This window comes from Triticum urartu, chromosome 5 (assembly GCF_003073215.2).
Source record: "Triticum urartu cultivar G1812 chromosome 5, Tu2.1, whole genome shotgun sequence".
Classification (NCBI taxonomy): domain Eukaryota; kingdom Viridiplantae; phylum Streptophyta; class Magnoliopsida; order Poales; family Poaceae; genus Triticum; species Triticum urartu.
This window is the reverse complement of record NC_053026.1, coordinates 9,223,219-9,237,682: the sequence shown is the minus strand read 5'-3', so window position 1 is coordinate 9,237,682 and position 14,464 is coordinate 9,223,219. Positions and strand designations below refer to the sequence as shown.

Below are 14,464 nucleotides of genomic sequence, written 5' to 3'. Positions count from 1 at the left end.
GACGGCGGCGAGGTGGCGTGGTGCGGCGGCGGGGTCGGCGTGGAGCGGGGCGGCGGTGGCCGGCCGGCGTCGGGGCGAAGGGCGCGGGCGAGGGGCGCGGGCGGCGCCCGCCGGCAGCCGGGGCGGCGCTCGTCGGGCGTGGGAACGAAGGGAGGCGGCGGGGCGGCGCGTCTCCTCGGGCCGGGAGGGCCGGACGCGGGCTCCGCGGGCCCTGGCGGCGGCGGCGGAGTGGGGACCCGGGCGGCGAATCAGGCGGCGACAAGTGGCGGCGGCGGGTGAAAATGGACATGTCCGGTCCGTCCGGACGTGTCCGGCGGCGGCGAGATCTGATTTTTTACGGTTTCGGGGAGAGGGGAGATCCGAAAACGGAGGAGGTGTATTTATAGGCATAAGTGGAGCTAGGAGAGTCCAAATGAGGTGCGGTTTTCGGCCACGCGATCGTGATCGAACGCTCTAGGTGATGGAACAGAGTTTGGTGGGTTTTGGGCCAAATTGGAGGGGTGTTGGGCTGCAACACACACAAGGCCTTTTCGGTCCCTCGGTTAACCGTTGGAGTATCAAACGAAGTCCAAATGATACGAAACTTGACAGGCAGTCTACCGGTAGTAAACCAAGGCCGCTTGGCAAGTCTCGGCCCAATCCGGAAATGTTTAATCCCCACACACGAAAGAAAGCTAGAAATGACCACCGGAGGAGAACGAAGCGCCGGAATGCAAAACGGACAACGGGGAAAATGCTCGAATACATGAGATGAACACGTATGTAAATGCAATGCACATGATGACATGATATGAGATGCATGACAACGAAAACAACACACGGAGACAAAGACCTGAACCTGAGAAATAAATATAACTTAACGCCAGAAACGGCAAGAGTTGGAGTACAAATTGAGAAAGTTATATCTGGGGCGTTACAAGCATGCTCGCCCACAATCACAGTGACGTGGGCCAGCCCCATAATGGGAGAGATGGACCGTTTCTCTTGATGCGGGGTTTCAATTTTTTTTGTGTTTTGCTGGGTTTTGGTGACTTCCTTCTAGGTCTCTTCCCTTTTTGTTTCCTTCTCTTTATTTCCTTTCGTTCTTTCATTTTCCCCTTTTGGGGGTTTTCTCTTTCATGTTTCCCTTTTCACCATTTATCTTTTGTTTATGTTTCCTCTTTAATTGTAACTTTCTTTTTCTTGGTACCGTATTCCTTTTTTTATTCATGTTTCTATTTTTCTTCTTACTTCATTTTCCGTTGTTGCTTTATTTTATTTTCTCTTTTTTTTACATTTTTAATCGTTGTGAATGCTCCTTGTGTACTTTAAAAAAATTGTAATGTAATTCAAAATATGTCCATAATGTATCAAAAATATTAATTTTCTATTGAAATATGTTCATCATCCATTGAGAAAATATTTATTGTGCATTTGTTCAAAAGATTATTGTGGTGTATTGCTATAAGCTCATCGCGTATCAAAAATGTTCATCACATATTTCAAAAATATTCATCATGTATTTAACAACTTGTCAACGTGATTTCAAAGAATGTTTATGGTGTATTAAAATTGTCATCTTTATTTAAATGAAGGTCATGTTGTTTACACAAAAAACATTCATCACATATTGCCATTTATTTAAATGAAGGTCATGTTGTTTACACAAAAAATGTTCATCATGGTTTTCAAAAAGTTTGTCACTGTTATAAAATTGTTTACCACGTGATTCTGATAATAGTTTCCCTTTTTAACTTTTGTATTTATTATTCTTATTACCATTTTCTTCTTACCTCTTTATTTTTATGTTTATTTTTTACTTATGCTTATTTTTTATTCCTATTTTTTTTAATATTGTAACCTCTTTTTTCTGTTATGTATTACTTTTTTCTTTCCTAATACAATTTCTAATCTTCTCATACTTTTAGTAATTTTCATCGTGTATTTATTTTGAATGTTAATACAATTAGTAATACAATTTTCTAATCTTTTCATACTTTTAGTAATACAATTTCTAATCTTCTGTTTTATTTTGAATGTTAATTTTCATCGTGTATTTATAAAAAAGTGGAAAGTGCACAGTCCAAAATGTCATCATGTATTAAAATTATTTTTTCATGTAATAAAAAAGTATATTGAAATATTGTCATTTAATTTGGAAACGTCCATCGGGTATTAATTTTTTCTTAATTTGTAGAAATAATGTTTGCATCAAATTTTAAAAAGTTAATTGCATAGTAATTAGTGTATTTATAGAACATTATCATATATTCCAAAAGTATATTATTGTTTGAAACATTTGTTGCTCATCAAAAACCATTCAACTTATATTTTTAAAAAGTAATTATATAAGAGTTTATATACAAAATCCCTTTATGTTGGCTCAACATAGCCAGTCTCAAACCAGGGTAAAGGAGGAGGGTTGTGAAAGGCTTGGTGAGCCAACATCGAACTCAATAATCCTATAGAGATTAAGTCCAAAAGAGAGAATGGGGTAGACCAAAACTAAGATTGGAGGAGTCTATTAAAAGAGACTTGAAAGACTAGAATATGACCAAAAAACTAGCCATGGACGCGGGGGGGGGGGGGGGGGGGGGGGGGGGGGGGGTGGTTAGGGATCCCTGTGCTAGAGCCATATCTATGTTTTTGAGATCATGTGGTTTTCAACTATAGCCTGCCCCAGCTTGTTTGGGATAGAAAGTACTTTTTATTGCACAAACGCATGCGCACTTTTGAAGTTACAAGAACATTTGTTCAGAAAGGTACAAAACAAAAGTAATAATTACACAGACATTCTTTTTGATATGTGAATAATATTTTTATTATGAAAAAAATCTTTTGAAAATTGTTTGAATATTTTTAATACATGAATATATTGTAAAGAAAAGAACATTTAGAAAAAGTATAAAGAAAATTTTTAAAATTACATAACCTTTTTCTCTTTGTCCTTTTAATCCTATGGACGAACATATCAAGAAGAATTCAAATGTACGGTTTGTGGCGACGATATCGACACACTAGCTAGCTTAGATTTTTTTTAGCACACTAACCAACTTACATGTAACTACCTACGTGCGGTCGAGGCTATAGTGGGCCAGCCCATGTGATGGACTGTGCAGGGCGGCCCTTTAGTATTACTCTCAAAATCATCATATTGACATGCTCGACGTCATTAAAATCACTAATTGAAGAGTACTCGTTGCAAAGATCACTTTAATTCCTCTGGTTGCGACAAGTGGTGCACATGCAGATTGTCACTTGTCGCAACCTGTGAGTTTTCCCTTTTTTCTAGATTCGTTTTTCAAAACGTTTTATCTATTAAACCGTGCATCCAAATCTCTAACCGTTTTTACCGTTGGATTCCTTGCGTCGAGATCTTCAACATTAGATCTCATGTTGATAGGTTTTGACGAACTTTTTTTCATGAAAAAAACCGGACGAAAAAACCGAACCGGGACCACGGGTTTTTTCCCATTTCAAAATAGGCACGCCCGTGCCTCTCACGAAATCACAACCGTGCCTCTCGCGGAAGCAAAATCGTGACTCTCGCAGAAGGAAAAAAGAAGAGAAAACGCGTTTTTTCCTATTTCCGAGGAGGCACGGCCGTGACTCTCGTGGAAGCACAACCGTGCCTTTTGCGGAAGCAAAACCGTGACTTGTGAAAGAAAAAAAATTGAAAACGCGTTTTTTCCTTTCCGAGAGGCATGGCCGTGACTCTCACGAAAGCACAACCATGCCTCTCGCGGAAGCAAAACCGTGACTCTCGCGAAAGAAAAAAAAACAAAAAACGCGTTTTTTTTCCGTTTCCGAGAGGTACGACCGTGACTCTCGCGAAAGCACACCCGTGGCTCTCGCGGAAGCAGAAACGTGACTCTCGCGAAAAGAAAAAAAAATAAAAAACATGTTTTTTCCGTTTTCGAGAGACACGGCCGTGACACTCGCAAAAGCAAAATCGTGCCTCTCGCGGAAGCAAAACCATGACTCTCGCAAAGGAAAAAAAAGGAAAGAAAATGCGTTTTTTCGCGCAAAAAAATCAATTTTTTTATTGAAAAGCTGAGGAAACTGGTGGAAAACCAGAACGTAAAAAAAACCTGGGAAAACCCCGTTTAAAAAGCTGAAAACGCGTGCAGAAAAAAAAAATCAGGAGGGAGCGCCCAGAGCGCGACACGTGGCGAATGGCTGAGAACACGTCAAGTGGCGCTTATCGTTGCGAGGCTCCCGAAAGAGCGCTCGTTAAGTAGTTGCTCTCCGATGTCATTAAGTGAGCCTATACCTCAAATCATCATAGCGAGAAAAAGGGTGCTCATTCACGCTCATGTGTTGTGGGCTGGCCCATTACAAATTCATGTCGCTAGATGATGCAGTTCATGTATGGTTGTGCTAGTTTTTTTTATTGTTTTGCACTTTTTACAATTTTATTTTCTTCATTTATGTATATTTAAAATTTTAAAAATAATTTAGAAATAAATATTGTATATGATAATTACATAAAAATATCATGTTTTTCAAATGGTCATTGAGTATTATCAATATATTCACCGTGTATTAAAAAATGTCCATTGTGCATGAAAAATGACCAACATATCTTTTACAAAATGTTAATCCTGTATTAAAATAATTCCATCGTGTATTGAAAATTTTCCAACAAGAACTAAAATATTGTTTATCGAGTATTTCATAAAATTTTCATCGTATAATGAGCATTTTTAGACACAATGATTTTTTTATTGAAATAGATAACACATTCTCTTAAATGTGCTGAACACATGTTGCACATGTTCAATATACATGACGGATTTTTTTTTTGAATGCAGAGATATTTTAGAATACATAGTTAACATTTTCCTGATCAATTGTTTTGCATTTTCAGAAAGTATGGGATAAAATTATTTGAAATACGTGACAATCTTTTTTTAATGCAGTATAAAGGTTCTCAAAAACATAAGTTAAAAATTGAAAGCAAAGAAACAAGGAATAAATAAAATGAAATAAAATTTTAATAGAAAATGGGATTATTTAATTGAACAACATTACTAAAATTTCTGACATGTTGATGGAAAAAATATTGAGTGCTTTTCAAAAAATCTTCGTACTGATTTAACTTTTTTAATAAGGTAGAGAAAAACCTAAATATAAATAAATATAGGGTAATATATATGTATCAAATAAGTTGTATTTATTTTTGTAGATTAAAAACAAAAAGAAAGTGGGAAAAAGGAAAATCCAAAGGAAAAATATAAATAAAAATATAAGAACGAACAGGGAAGCCAAAAAATAAGGAACCAAAAACGAGAAAAAAATACCAAAAGAAAAAAGTCCATAAATTGAAAAGAAAACCCGCTCTAATGTGTCATGGCCCGTACAGAAAGGGCCTGGTAAGAGTTAAGGTGTCAACAAACAAAACAACGATCCAAAAAAAACAATACAACTAGTAGGTGGGTTTGCCTCCGAATAAAATAAAGACTAGTAGGCGGGTAAAAGCCCTAGGGCCCAACCGAAGTGTTTCGTTCCCAACCGCGTGCGCGCGAGAGAGAAGGCGACCCGGAGAAGACAATTTCCCTTGTTGAACGTCGGTGAAGGCACGACCTCTGCCATGCTTATTATTCGCACCTCCCATTTCTTTTCATAGTTTTCACATAATTAGGGTTTTTGTTATGTTGGTGGAGCCAGAGTAGTGTGGCTGTCGTCACATTGAATAAACACAGCCTGCGCGTGTGTGGGTTGATTAGTCGTTCTCCCTCTCACATTTAATAATCCAGTTGTAATTCTTAAACTGTGTCCAATGTACTGAGTGGTGCTTGATGATATTTTGTCATGCGTATATAGAGTTCTGAAATCAGTCTTGTGGTACATTTGCTAGTGGCCCCGGTGGTGCACTAGTGCGTGTAGGACATTAACCAATTTCAGTTCATACTTGCAAGCAATGGTGAGGATATCGTTTTTTTAGCGTTTCGGTTGATTGAGGATAAGAGATTAATCGGAAATCAGTCAATTAATCATTTATATCAGTCAAATATTAATAATTCTAGGTTCCAAGCACTGAAAGCTAAAAATAGAAGCAAACATTATTGTGTTCAAAGCCTTTAAATAGTGCAACACCATGTCAATACATAACTACTCCCTCTGTACCACAAGTATTGTGGTACAGAGGAAGTACATATTACATATCAAACAACGAGTCAATGATAAACAAAGCAGGACAATACTACAACACATGCCTTATCGAATAGGAGATGAAGTGTGATGTGCAGGCTGAAGGGGAAGCCTTGTTTTGGGTTTTGACCATCTGGATCTAGCACTATTAATCACTAGATTTCTGATTAATCGTTTGTCAGAGCGATAAATCGGCTCAAATAATAAATAGCAAAGATAAGATATAATCTTAATGGCCACCCACCCATCTATAAGTGATGAATCGGCCGGTACATCAGTGAATCGGATGATATTTTGAACATTGCTTGAGCATCTAACATGTCTAAACTGTATTTAGTAGAAAATGTAAAATATCTCGAGGGATTTTTCTTTTCTTTTCTTCTTGAGTCATACATTTTTTGCATCGGGTACCACTGCCCTGTACTACAACTGAAACTTTTTTTTTGGCGGGCAATGTAGAGAGCTTTATTCAAACGAAGGCATTCTCCCGACAATCAGCCAATAAGCTGGTCAGGAGGAAGCCCGGGTTGTCTTCGAGCCAGCTTTCCGTCACATTCAATGTGCAAGCACGCTTGGCACATAGATGCGCTGGAACGTTTGCTGACCTTAATACATGTTGGATTACAAAAAGAGAAAAATCACTAACAAACTCTCCAATTTCAACTAAGATAGGAGGCACAATCGAATGAGAGTTGTGGCGAGTATTCCAGAGATTAACCATCTCCAGACAGTCCACCTCCATTACTACAACTGAAACTGCAACCAGTCTGCTCCTAGCTATACTTAGTACTACAAGTATTATACTACGTAGAGTACTCTTTATACCAACTGAATCCAGAAATGGTGGAAATCTCGTCGATCAAGTCACTCGCCAGTGCCGTCACTCAGGGACGCAGCTTCGGTAGGCACCTGCTTTGGATCACTGATATATGAGCCAGCCATCTGTTAGACCCACATGTTATAGACACAAAGATCAAAGATAGGTGGCTTAAGACACCGAAGCATCGTCCGTCACTCAGCCAGCTGCAGAGTCTCGCTTGGACAAGGAGCACTCCGATCCGCTACAGGTCGACCATGTCGCGCACGGCATCCGCGCTCATCTCCTCGAAGATCATGGCCTCCACGCTCGCGCCCACCCGCTCTGCCTCCGCCTCCCCGTGCCACTCCCACTCCCTCGCAGACATGGAGCTCAACAGGTCCAGCTGCGCAAGCACGGGGACCCTTGCGATGTCCCCCGCGATCCTCTCCCACGACGAGACCACCTTCCTCCACTCCTCCTCCGACTCCTCCTTCTTGTCGGGTGGCTGCGAGCTGCCTGCCGTCGACGATGGCTTGTCGTCGTCGTCGTCCTCCTCCTCCTCCTCCCCTGTATTTATCATTTATCAAGAAGCAGGGCATGAAACGAAGGTGAATTATTTGTGGGCATGACTGTGCTGACAGAGGAGAATTCTCCTTGGAACCGTGAAGCCAGAAGCAGACTAGTGTAGTGCTTACAGTCGCTGAGCGTGGGCGACGACGACGCTTCCTCCTCGTCGTCGGAGCACCGCAGCACGTCCAGGACGGACACCGGGCTGAGCCGCCTCGCGTCGTCGTCGCAGTGCGCGTGGCCGGCGCGCGACAGCGGGCGGAAGCTCTCGCGCTTGCGGGCGGCGCAGGGGAAGCAGCCGACGGCGAGGCCGTCAGACCGCCACCGCGGCAGCGCCCTCCTCACGGCCCGGCCCCACGAAGCCCTGACGCCCTTGTTGTTGACGGAGCAGCAGGGCTCTCCCTGAAGGAGGAACGGCTCCTGCTGCTCCCGCAGCACCTCGGAGAGCCTCCTAACGCCGCCGGCCATCCACGGCGGCTCTGGTCAACCAGCTTCCAAGCAACTACCAGAAGCCGAAGAGCAGAGTGGTGTGGGACTCTGTGCTACTGCGAGTGTCAGGTGAACCCAGTGTGCTCTGAACTTCTAGCGGCCGAGGTCTACCTCTCATGAAGCACAATCGATCAACATGGCGGGGCTGTGGACGGCGACTGATCCTGATGCAAAGCTCGACATGTCTCCTCCTCCTCCTCTCCTTCTCCTTCCGGAAAAGCAAAGCAAAGCAGTGGTAGGGCACCACTGCTACAATTAACACTGTGGCAGGGGCCTCGCTGACAAAAAGTGTGTGTTCTAGAGACAGAGAGAGGGGTCCTCTCCTTTCTTCCTGTTGTGGACAGTAAAGAAGGTCCACTCTCTTGGTATTGGTAGGTGGTCGCTGAGGAGTGGTGGAAAGGTGGAGGAGTCATGCGCGCGTGGTGCAATCTGCTGAAATGGCGGGAAGATGGATGGTAAATAAAACAACAAAGGAAGGTTTTTGATCTGATGGCGATGTTGTTTGCTCAAAGGGTGGCAAGGTGGCACTTTTAAAATGATTCATGTGTGAAGATGAGCGAGCAAGGCCGCCATGGATTCAGGCATGTGTTTTGTTATTTACTTTGACCTTCAGGTTCAGGCTCGGAGATGCCTGGGCTTGCACTGCACAGACAGCCAGACAGGGACAAGCAGAAGCCTCCAACAAAGGTGAGGTGAATGAAGGAAAAATTGCAGAGCTACAGGAGCTAGCTGGTGTACGATAAGTACGTTTGTCTGTAGGCTCTTGCAGCTAATTGTCTAAAACAAAATGCAGTTTTTGTTGGTAGCTTAGGGCATGTACAATGGTTGATAAGATAGTCTTATCTTAAGTTTTGCATGTAATTTGAAGATGACAAAGAAAAATGTCTACAGTAGGTCATCTCTTAGCCTTATCTTCAATAATTAGCAATTCCTAAAAATATGGTGAGACATATTGTGCTAAGAGATCATCTCTTGTTTTATTTTAAATAAGAGAAGACAAGTCTTCTCTTATGAGTTCTCTCTCCTTCACCTCATCATTTATCCTACGTGGCACTCCTAAGATAGCATTATTGTACATGCCCTTACTACATCTACAATCAGGCACATCAAACTCGGCTTAAACGGTAGGGCGGACAGTCCGGTAACCGTCCTGTCCGGTCACAAAATTTCGATCGAAACGGGCGACTCAAATGGCCTCAAACGTCCGATCTGACGTGCACTCTTCATATCCAACCTAAATATGAGACGCATATGAAAGCTTCTGAACGTCTCCGACACGTCAAACCCGGCCCTCGCTGGTTAGCCGGACGAAATCCTAATCACTTCACTCCACTCAAATCGTCATGCCTATTCACACTCCCTCGCTCACTCATGCAGCGAAAGGCCTGCAGCGGATGGGCTCCATGGCCCTGCACTGCATGCAGACTCAAGCATGCATGCATGCACCCTTTCCAGCGCTGAGATTATCAAAGGTGGTACGCACGTACCGTACATGCATGCATCGTCCAGAGAATCAGCTTCAAGCCATGTTTTAATCATGCATGCATGTTTCACAGTGAGTAACAGAGGTTTTTAGCAGTAAAAAGTCCCTCTGCTCCACTGGCGCCACCGGGTGCCTTCCTGTTGTCGACGCCTCTCTGTTGGATGAGTGGGAGCCCGGTTGTTGATGCTCTCAGACATCTGCATTCTATCTTTTGGAAATGTGTTGGCACTCTGTTTGTAGTTTTCAAAAATTCACTATTACTCATTTCTTCTCAATTGCTAGCTCTTGGACACTCACAATATAATTGTGCATTGATCAAGCCAATTCTTGTGGAAACTCGGTGCGGCGGTCTTTCTCATGTTCGAGGGCAAGAAATGAGTCAAAATGACCAAATGGATGTCTCAGAGGTAAAATGAGTTAGAACGATTTGCTGCTGCAGTGCATGTTCTCCCCGTCATCGTCATCAGCTCACGCATGCATGCATCTTTCCTCCGGACATTGCCACAGGCCGCAACAGCTGCTGCTGCTCTTCTCGGCAGCCTGTGATTGATGCATTCATGCAGGTACGCTTCTTGCAAGCTTTGCACAGAGTAGCAGGCAATGCAATGCAACCTTAGGAGGGCAGGGCAGAGATTCAAAATCAAAACCATGTCGTTCCTATTAATTGTCATGCATGTTCAGACTCAATCACTCACTCACTCGTTCATTCATGAGGAGGAGGGGACTGCCGCCTGTCTAATTGTCAGAAAATGAGAAAATCAGCATCGTGTACTCAAATTTGTACTGGCAGTAATGGGTCGCTGCACTGCATGTCCCTCCTTTCCTTTCTGTTGTGCAGTGCAGTGGCAGCTGAGCTGCCCGAAACAGTCAGCCAAGGAAACGAGGTGCCACAGCGCACATGTGCATTTTATCTTTTGAAAAAGTTTTGGCGCGCTGTTTGCCTGTGGACTGTCTTTTCAGTTCGGTTAGAGCAACTCCAAAGGGAGGACCCATTTTGTCTGTTTGGGTTATCCGGACAGAAATGGCCAACGGGGCGACCCAAACGGATGTCCGTATCCGCCTGCTGTCCGTCCCCGATCCAAACCTGACCCAAATCTGGAAACAAATGAGTACGAAGCGGACGGAAGCGAACGCTCTCGTCCACCGCTGTCGCCTGCTTGTGTCCGTCCCTAGTCCCATATGTCAGCGACTGCAACGCCCGCAGCGAGGCCACCGGCGCAAGTCGCCGACACGCGCTCGGCCGCTCTCCGCGCCGCAGCGAGGCCATCGGCGTAGGTCGCCGACGCGCGCTCGGCCGCTCCTCCACGCCGCCGCGAGGCCACCGGAGCAGGTCGCCACTGCGCGCTCGGCTGCTCCTCCACGCCCCTGCAGCAGAGGCGCGAGCAGAGAAAAATCTCGCGTGGGAGGGGATACGCAAGGAGGAGAGGAGGGGCGGTGCGAGGGAGAGAGAAGGGGCGGCGTTAGGGAGATAGGACAGGCGCCGCGACGAGAAGGGGACGGGCGGCGCGTGGGAGAGAGGAGGGGGTGGGAGGCGCGGGGAGTTTGGGTCTGTTTTTGTGCCGCCCGTTGGATACAAGGTTTGTCCGCCCCATGTCCGCTAGGCGGACAGGTGACCCAAACGGACACGAAACGGACAAAATCGGTGTCCGTTTAGGTCCTTGCGTTGGAGTTGCTCTTATGTATCGGTTGATACTATATTGGTTTGATCTCGCATGAAGATCTGTGCAAAATTTTTCTTTTTAGTTTTTCCTTTTTCTCCTTATATACTCCCTCCGTCCCATGTAATATAAGACACGTTTGAAAGCTAACACAGGTTACAAAAAGGGGTCTTATATTGTTGGACCGAGGGAGTACTATATATGTTAAGTCTCGGTCCTTTTGCAGTTAGCTCTAGCACACTCACACTATTATTGCACGTATAGTGTATGCCTCACCTACACTGGCTCGACTCAGTAGGAGGGAAAAGGATTGTCATTTGGAAGCGAGTGTGTGCTCCGATGGCCTGGGGGTAGTGTAAGCCTTTCAGGAGTTTTTGTACTGTTCTTAGCGGTGTGCAAGTGTATTAGCTGGTGGTTATTCTTCTGCTCGAGGTGTTTAGCAGCTCGTCCTTGTACTTTGTACCTTTTCCTCTCACTATAATGCAAAGGCAGAGCTCCTGCTGTTCTCGTAGAAAGAAAAAAAAAACACCTATGCACACTGCCTGCTTTGTCACTCTAAAGCGTGTGACTGCTGGCAACTAGTGCTGCCGATGTTCAGACTCCAAAATGCTGGTGAAAAGCTCTCAGCAGGTTACAGGTGCCAGGCCAACTTTTGGGTCGAAAAACTCTGGGCGGTGGCCTCATGTTTCACAGTTTCAGAGCAAGAAATGACCAAGAAATGAAATTCCCAAAGGTAAATAGTACTAGTAGTATGTTGCATGCACTTGGTTTGCTGCTGCAGGGCATTGTCTCCTCACCATCAACTCATTTCATTTTCTTGTCTTGTCTTTGCACTCAGCTTTGTTTGCCATCAGCAGCTTGTGATTGATTGTCTCCTGCATCCACAGACCACAGGCCACAGCTGCTGTTCGGCTACTGCCAGATCTGGGATGGCCAGCTCAATCGCATGCATGCATGCATGCATAGGGAATGATCTTTTCCTTGTCTTTTTAAAAAAGACTACTGCACATATATATTTTCTCCAAGGACCGACTGAAAGTCAGGAACCTAAAAATACATCGAGGGTCAGTCACTTCTTTCCTGTCCATCGGATCTTCATCAAACGGCTCACACGTCGTCTTTCACCTCCCAACCTTCTTCCCCCTCCCCCCCTCAACCTCCCCCCACCGTTGTTGCTAGCCACCGCCCCCCCTGCATCACCCATGAACAGCTTCGGCGATCCCCTACACTCCTCGACGACTAAGATAGATACTGGGGTTGGGGCTTCTCCTAAGATAGATGGTGGGGCTGGTTCTTCTCCAGCAAGGTTGCTTCTTCTCCGGCAACGTACAAGGAGGAAGGAAGGAAGAGGTAACTGACGCAGCAAAAAAAATTAGGTGCCTGATAATTAGCAAAACCGTTTCTCCAAATATTTTTACTTCACACGCACTTGACACCTGCATTTCTGTTACCACCTTCTCTGTTCATAAGTTGAGCTAACATATACATAGTTCGATTTACAGAGTTAATCTCTTGTGCAGCCTTGGTGTCTGCTTGGCGCGCAAAGTGTGTGATCTTATTGAGTTTTTACAGGGGAGTAATTCTCTCGTGTGTTAACAAAAATGCAGGGCTCTCTCGTGTTAAATTTCTCAGCCTTGAACAAATATTCATTAAATTCTATTAGTTTTTCAGACTAATTCTCGTGTTAAAAGTGCAGCTTGCCATAAACTGTGAAGAATATCCTAAAAAAATTAAAAAAATAAACTGTGAACAAGAGTACCTATTTGTTTTTGAGAAAGTGAACAAGAGCACCCACACATCATCAGTAACCTGGACCGCGTATAGACCTCCAAGGCCTTACTGGATGAGTTCGTTTGTGGGCCGAAGAGAGAAGCCCTGCAAGAAGGCCTTTTCTCTCAGCACAAAATTCGTCGATGGGGACAGGGTTAGTTGAATTTTATTAATTTGTTTCTTTACGTTTCTTGTGGACGTGGTAATTACTATTTCACTGTCAATAAAGCTATACAACCATTCGCAAAAAAAGAAGTGAAAAAAAGGCACACAACTACAATGTTCTTTCTCAGAAAATGCGGTGAAAGTGCCATAAGCAAAATGAGCTCGGAGAAATAACACGAAAGAGACCATGATTCGTAAAGGCACTGGAGAGACGTAAACCAGCATGTGGTTACCTCGGCCTTTTTTTTTCTTTTCTCTTGATGATGTCTCGAGAATGACTCGCTGTGCATTCATAGAGATGAGTGTGTGCACGCGTGCGTTTTCACCAACATAAAAAAAATGACAAACATGTGTATATATAGAGCTGCCATGGGGTGTATGTATGGGAGGAAGTGTCGACACTCGACATAATTATGGTGCATCGCTTTCACATACACGCTTTCTCTATCACTCAATATCACAATGGGAGGGGGGGGGGGGGAAGAATGATGAGACAATTAGGGCAGGCATATATGCAATTCCTCCACCAACTTTCGGTTATTGAAAATCATGAAAAAAGAGGGCAACTATATAGAAGTTACCTGAATTTTGTTGAATTGGCAGTCGATTTTGAGCTTGTGTGCTTTTCTTCTTCTTCCCCGTGTCAAGCACCCTCCAGCACCTGCCTAACCCCCGGCCCTAGACACTAGTGCTCAGCCGTCGATGCCTCGTGCCATCTCGCCACACAACCTTGCCCAAGTTGCCCCCTCTGTGATGTCATTGGCTCATCGCCGTCCCGACCACCCTCCTAACTCCCCATCACTCAGTAGCCCACCCTGAACCCCGAACCGTCAACCCTCTGCGTCGCCTCCACCCGCGATATCACGGCTAGCTGCGTTGTTGCTGGCTCGGCTCGTTCTTGGTTATCCCTCACCAGGTACGTCGTGACCTCCTTGTATGCGGCTCGGTGCTCTGCCCCTCACCTTCATCTCTCCAAAAATCTATTGACGCTAGAATCATTTCCAGGAAACTTTCAAATAGCAATTGTAAGAATAATAACCAACTGCAATAGGTTTTTCTTATGGGTGACGCCCCGGAAAAGGTGGTGAAAATTCCACCAATGGAATCAGCTCAGAAAACACACACAAAAGAGACGGCGGTTGGTAAAGGCATTAGAGATACGTAAATTACCAATTTCTCAAAAAAAAGACTTTCGTAGAGGTTTTTCTTATGGCTGGTGTAATTACTGTTTCACATCATGCATCATTCCACAACGTTCTTCGCAAAAAGAGTGGCGAAAGTGCCATCAATGAAAGAGTCAGCTTGGAAAAAGCAACACAAAAGAGACAGTGGTTCGTCAAAGACACTAGAGACGTAAAATGATTTCCACCAAAAAAGGAGATGTAAACCGCAATGACTACC

General features: G+C 44.3%; 1 protein-coding gene across 1 annotated transcript; it reads right to left on the bottom strand.

Annotated features, from left to right (window-relative positions):
* Nucleotides 1–6,568: 6,568 nt before the first annotated feature.
* Nucleotides 6,569–8,461, bottom strand: LOC125555424. The gene is made up of 2 exons (XM_048718388.1): nt 7,627–8,461; nt 6,569–7,498 (listed from the first exon to the last, which is right to left on the bottom strand). Exons 1-2 carry the CDS (start codon nt 7,964–7,966, stop codon nt 7,194–7,196), a joined length of 645 nt encoding a protein of 214 aa, XP_048574345.1. The 5' UTR covers nt 7,967–8,461; the 3' UTR covers nt 6,569–7,193.
* Nucleotides 8,462–14,464: the final 6,003 nt, after the last annotated feature.